We start from the raw sequence: 6,561 nt of genomic DNA, 5'->3' as shown, positions 1-6,561 counted from the left end.
TTTAATATTGATTGGTGAATTAAAATCAAATTACAACAACAAAAGCAACGCGAGTTCTTCCGTTAATTTTCCGAATAAAATATTATGTAGGTGTAACACATTAAGCTTAATTATGTGTAACGTTAATTTATGTGAGTGCCATATTTTCTAAGCTGTGGGGGGGGGGGCAGTTATCTTCTTTTCGGGCGCTTTAACTGTGTGTTTTTATCACTACATTCATTGTGAAAAATAATATTTCTGTGAACGAGTGACGTGAATAGTAAGTTCCGTTTCGTCACTACACGATGACATATATATACGGACGCACGCAAAGTATGTACAATTTGGTTGAATGTCGATAAATCAACTAACTGCCTGATAGTAGCATAGTATGGTGGTCGTAATAAATTTAAGAAACCCTAAAATGGACAGCTTGTAATGTTGAATAGCTCAGTGGTAGAGAACTGACCTTGTCAAATAGAATTCCTGTATTCCAGTCCTGGTGTCTCCTTTCATTTATCGGCTTTTTTCATATCAAAAATTAATCTAAACGATTTGGAACTAGCCTTCCATCACGGTGATTTCGACAAAACTATACCTTATATTAAACCTAATGAGTTTAGTACCGGCCAACCGTCAAGGTGAGACAAGGTCGACTCACTTTAGGCTTAACATATAAATTACTGAAGTACATACGCCAATCATTCTCAAACAATTTTAATATAAAGTGCACGCTTTATTTTTTCCCTGCAGCATTGGGAACTTATGAGGAATTTTCCTGTACTCAATCAATGGAAAAGGAAATAAAAAAATTGCCAACTTACCGAATTGAATTCACGTTTCAGTTGTTCCATTTTCCGTTTTTCCAGACATATATTTTGTTTTTCTTGCCCCCGGAGACAAGTAAACTCTCTCTCCATGGAACCCTGGTAGAAACATATACACCAATAAGTGTCATCATCAGAAACATATACACCAATAAGTGTCATCATCAGAAACACATACACCAATAAGTGTCATCATCAGAAACATATACACCAATAAGTGTCATCATCAGAAACATATACACCAATAAGTGTCATTATCAGATACATATACACCAATAAGTGTCATCATCAGAAACATATATTCACCAATAAGTGTCATCATCAGAAACATATACACCAGTAAGTGTCATCATCCAGAAAATCGTATAAAATCAACTGAGTTTCTACTTCACGTGGCCTCAACGTAATATTTGATTGGACTATCCTCTGCCAGGGTAACACTCAATAAGATGTTAGGAGGTGTCTTGCTCAATTAGAGCAAAGAAGTCGATGAAGGTTTATCGTGATAAAATCAGCGTTCAGTTTGATCCTAAGTCTGCTAGATTAGATTTTACTTATCAAGGAAAATTACTTAAGTTACATTTATGTACAAATTTATTTATATTGGAATCCGCTGCTGTTCGTTGCACTTCGAGGGGCCATCTGTGCTAGCCGTCCTCTCAATGTGGCGGATACAAACAGTATTATCCTCTCAAAGTGGTGGATACAAACATCATTATCCTGTCAAAGTGGCGGATACAAACAACATTATCCTCTCAACGTGGCGGATACTAACATCATTATCATCTCAAAGTGGCGGATACAAACATCATTATCCTCTCAAAGTGGTCGATACAAACACCATTATCCTGTCCAAGCGGCGGATACAAACAGTATTATCCTCTCAAAGTGGCGGATACAAACATCATTATCCTGTCAAAGTGTCGGATACAAAAACATTATGCTCTCAATGTGACGGATAAGAACACCATTATAATGTGAAAGCGGCAGATACAAACAGTATTATCCTCTGAAACAACTATTTAACTGAGTCAGAGTCAAATCTATAATCGATGCTTAGTTGAACTTTAAGAACTATTGTAAAAGACCTCGTCTGTTCATCGAGCTATGTAAAGGAGACATTGGACAGATACAAGAAAACCCTGTTCTATACCATCAGACATGGCAAGGGACGGAGCAAAAGGCTCACTGAAAGATGTGTTAAATATCTAAGAATAAAGACCCTCAAAACTGAAAGAAAAACTGTGAAAATGTTACCAATGGCGTTTCACGCACAGAAAATGTTCAAGGATAGTCTCATAAAATCGTACAGGTAAGATGATTGGGGGAGAGTAGAGCAAGAAAGAACCTTATTGCACAAAGAGACTATCTTGTGCGAAAGAACATGTATCCTGGTCTTTGAAACAGTGGCACAAGGTGGTTTGGGTAGATAAATATATATTTGAATTTTTTAGTTCGGACTGGCGTGTATATGTTCGTCAATGGGCCAATGAGAGATTACAGAAGGAGTGCCTTCTGCCAACTGTCGAATATGTAGGAAGCTCTGTGATACTTTATGGTACAATATCTGTGAATAGTGTCAGCAATCTTCACAAAGTTTATGGAATCATGGATCAGTACAAATATCACAGTCCGCTGTGCTATACCCTCTGGAAAGAAGGTGATTCGGTAGAACTTCATATTTCAAGACAATGGTAATTGTTTGAATGTTTCAGCGAAAGGATACACATTAGACTATCTGCGCTCTGTCCACCATAAGGAATCGAACCACGAATTTTAGCGTTGTAAATCCCATAAACTTACCGTTGACCCAATGGAAGACATTATCCTATGGAAAGAAGCTGATTGGACAGAATTTGACATTTCAAGAAGACAATGACCCAAACATACATTCAAGAAATGCCAAACTTATTTGGTAAAAAAAGAAAGGTGAGATGATTTCCAGCGATCGGAATGGCCACCACAAGTGCAGATCTTAACCCCATAGAACAAATATGATATTTGCTGCACTCCATGTTGATAAAAGTATCGGAGCTTCAAGAAGAAAGGAATCAAACAACACCGGACTTTGAAAAAATAAACAGACACAAAGATAACAAGTTCTTATTGACGCTACAGATGACCATAGTAAAAATGAGGATTAAAGAACCTTAAATACATTATTTGTGTACTAATTTTGTAATGGTTTCCTGTAAGATTAAGTTACAGTAATTACAAGTTAATTTCTATAGCAAATCAACGACTATTTTGTGCGTAAAGCTCATAAAATGACAATTGTTTAGGTGCTTTAATACATTTTATACACAACTGTATGTCATTTTTAATTATACCATATCTTAGTTTCTTTCTAAAGTATATATTTATGATACTGCTTTTCCAGTTCCTTGAATATAGGTGCCGAATTATCAGGACCCGGTTTATGGCCACAGCTCGGACTTAACCTCAGATAACAGACAGGTATTGCCCCAAGAAAAACGTTTGGAATGGTTTTCATTGTCACTTTTCACATTTGGGCAGAATACCGGAGTAACTGACCACTAGACTCCTGATGTTAGTTAGACTACTGATGTGTACAGAAGAGCTAATTAACCAGTATGAAAATGCAGAAACCCAAGCTAATTAAGGGCTTGGAACTGTACCAAACCGAATATAAGATCACACAGATAGAAGAACTATGACCAGAGGTCGTCTGTTCGTTTAACCACAGATCATATAATTATATAACCATGATCCTTCTATTTATACAAACACGGGTCATTCCTTTATATAACCACGAGTCGTACGTTTATTTACAGAGTCAACGGTCAGTTGTTTATAAGACGACTAGTCTTTCGTTTATTCAATTATGGGACATCCATTTATACAAACGCGCATCTTCTGTTTAATCTTCAGGATTATGATATGAAATACTCAGTGCACTAGCAATAGGTTTTGCAAGCATAAAAAGACAGAAGAAAAACTAATCTTTAGGTTTTCTTTATCACCTGTAAAATTAAGTCATAGAGATTTCAATATTGCTAGTAAATAGTAACACAACAAAGATGTTCATTCAATCAGTACATTCTTCAGGTTACTTCTTATAAACCGCTATCTACCTTCCAAAGCATTTTGCCTAGTGACAAGTCAATGCCTAATTTCCAAAAGCCTTCTGGCTGGTGACAAGTCAATCTCTACCTTTCAAAAGCTATGTTTCTGATGACGAGCCAGTGTCTTTCTTCCTAAAGCCTTCTGTCTGGCTACTGATTCTAAACAAATGTTTACTTCCAAAAGCTTTCTACCTGGTTATAAGCTAGTCCCAACTTTCCAAAAATCTTCTGCTTGGTAATAAGCTAGTTCCATTCTTCCAAAAGCCTTCTGCCTGGTAATAAGCTTATGTCTAGTTTAGAAAAATCTTCTGCTTGGTGATACGCTAGTTTCAACATTCCAAACTCCTTCCAAATAACACTTAGAAATATCGAACTAATTACAAGCATGTCACGGGTCAAAGGTCATGTCATCACGTTTCCTGATTCACATTCAATATTTTATTGTTTGTTTGTTTTGAATTTCGCGCAAAGCTACACGAGGTCTTTCTACGCTAGCCGTCCGTAATTTAGCAGTGTAAGACTAGAGGGAAGGCAGCTAGTCATCACCACCCACCGCCAATGAATAGTGGGATTGACCATCACATTATAACGCACCCACGACTGAAAAGGCGAGCATGTTTGGTGGGACGGGGATTCGAACCCGCGACCTGCAGATTGCGAGTCGAGCACCCTAACCAGCTGGTCATTGGGCCAAAACTTTATTGAACTACTATTTTATGAATTTATGTCAATAAGTTTGGTATCAAATTGTAGATTATAAATCAAATTTTAGTACTATACATTAGTCAATTTCTAAATTTAAAAGTAAATATTAAAATACACACACCTAAATATCTATTTTTCTGTGTCAAGTGGTATGTTAAATTCAGCATTGATTCATATTAGGTGTTTGTGATGTCCAACTACAAAGTTTGTAGTTTCTTACGAATTAGGAAATCAAACTACCGATATTGACAAGTTAGAATATAAAATAAAAATCTCCTATCTTTTCTATTTGCTGAAATATCGCTACATTTACTGAATCAAACACAGTGGCACCGTCCACCTCTTTCCATTTTTGGAAATACTTGCTTACCAACACCTACTTCTGTCTATGACGTGTAAATAACAAATGGAAAGCTCAGAATGTCCCCCTAGCGGTTTTCTCAGCCACTATGAAGGGTTCTGGCGGCAAACTCTTTCTTTTCATGCTAGATTCCAACCGGTAAGATAAGACTTTAGTGAGCTCGAAATTTCGTATATTTTTAGACCCAAATACAGTAACTAAGCTTGATAAATTATAGTGGAATTCTATGGTATTGATATGGTAATTTATGATTTTTGGTTATTTCAAAATGTATATATAAAACCTAAGAAATTATTTCGTTTCACATCCTCCATGTGCGAAATTTAATAAGGCTTAGCAACCTATGTCAAGCAGCATTAGAGTACAAATTCGATGACGAGGAACCCACTTTGAGACTAATAATGGCTGGAGACGGCTTGAGTACAAAGTTCGTAACTAGAAGAGATAATTGTTTGCTTTACTTCTTTATTTACTGTTATATGTTTTAAGAAAAATAAGTTTAAGAACTTTTTTCTAAATAGCAATAATGTATATACATAAATAATGTATTATAACTGAAATGTGACTGTATTTTACAAAATACTAGTTCACTAAAACACAGCCAAGACAGGTCACTTTGTAAGGGCCAGTTTCATACTCTTGGATACGGTAACATGAGTGCACGTGCGCCCGCGTCATTGAAACTTCTGTAATGTTAGCCAGATACGGCTGAAAGGTCAATATAATAAAAATATATGTATAATGTTTTGAGATTTAAGCTATTTAGATTAAACATTTGTTTTTCGTGTTATAATTTGTATTCATTCATGAACTAAAAAAACCATAATTTATATTTATTTTCTAATTTTTTTAGTTAGTTTGTTTGTAGTTAAGCACAAAGCTACACAATGGGCTATTTGTGCTCTGCTCACCATGGGTATCAAAACCCAGTTTCTAGCGTTGTAAATCCGCAAACATACCGCTGTGCCATTAGGGGACCCAAATTTTATATGGTGGTTACGATATATATAAATGTATAATGTTTTGAGATTTAAGCTATTTAGACTAAACATTTGTTTTTTTCGTGTTATAATTTGTAGTCATTCATGAACGAAAAAAGCATAATTGATATTTATTTCCTAATTTTTTAGTTAGTTTGTTTGCAGTTAAGCAAAAAGCTACACAATGGGCTACTTGTGCTCTGCTCACCACGGGTATCAAAACCCAGTTTCTAGCGTTGTAAGTCCGCAAACATATCGCTGTGCCACAGGGGGGGGGGGCAAATTTTATATGGTGGTTACGAGTTCGGCCAAATCGACAGAACCCATACTGAGATCCGATAGTGAAAATAACAGATCAAATATAAAGTTTTTCCTTAAAAACATTTGATAATTATCTGGAAGTTATAAAGATTTCGCATGTGGAATTTGAAATTTTTCTGATGCATAAAAGTATTTTTAATCTTAAAATCAAAATTACTTTGCATGTTCGATAGTCAATATTCGAAAAGAAAAAAAGATGAGAAAAACATTACTTAAAAAATCTTAAAGCTTAATAAAATACCTGATATTTTGCATACGAAAGCCTTGTAATGTTTACTGATAATCTGTAAAATTTCCTGAAG

The 6,561-nt window shown here is 35.5% G+C and overlaps 1 protein-coding gene across 1 annotated transcript in view; it reads right to left on the bottom strand.

The window, feature by feature from the left end:
- Nucleotides 1–803: 803 nt before the first annotated feature.
- The window catches only part of LOC111083141, a gene marked incomplete at its 3' end in the record, with an annotated part of 20,124 nt that continues 14,366 nt past the window's right edge, over nucleotides 804–6,561 (bottom strand). Inside the window, exon 3 of the mRNA XM_022379423.1 lies at nucleotides 804–905. Coding sequence (XP_022235131.1) covers nucleotides 804–905 — 102 coding nt within the window. The remainder of the gene's footprint in view (nucleotides 906–6,561) is intronic.

The sequence above is a fragment of the Limulus polyphemus genome, unplaced genomic scaffold (genome assembly GCF_000517525.1).
Source record: "Limulus polyphemus unplaced genomic scaffold, Limulus_polyphemus-2.1.2 Scaffold8325, whole genome shotgun sequence".
In the NCBI taxonomy this organism is placed as follows: domain Eukaryota; kingdom Metazoa; phylum Arthropoda; class Merostomata; order Xiphosura; family Limulidae; genus Limulus; species Limulus polyphemus.
Note: the sequence above shows the minus strand (reverse complement) of the source record. Positions and strands in the feature narration are given on the sequence as shown.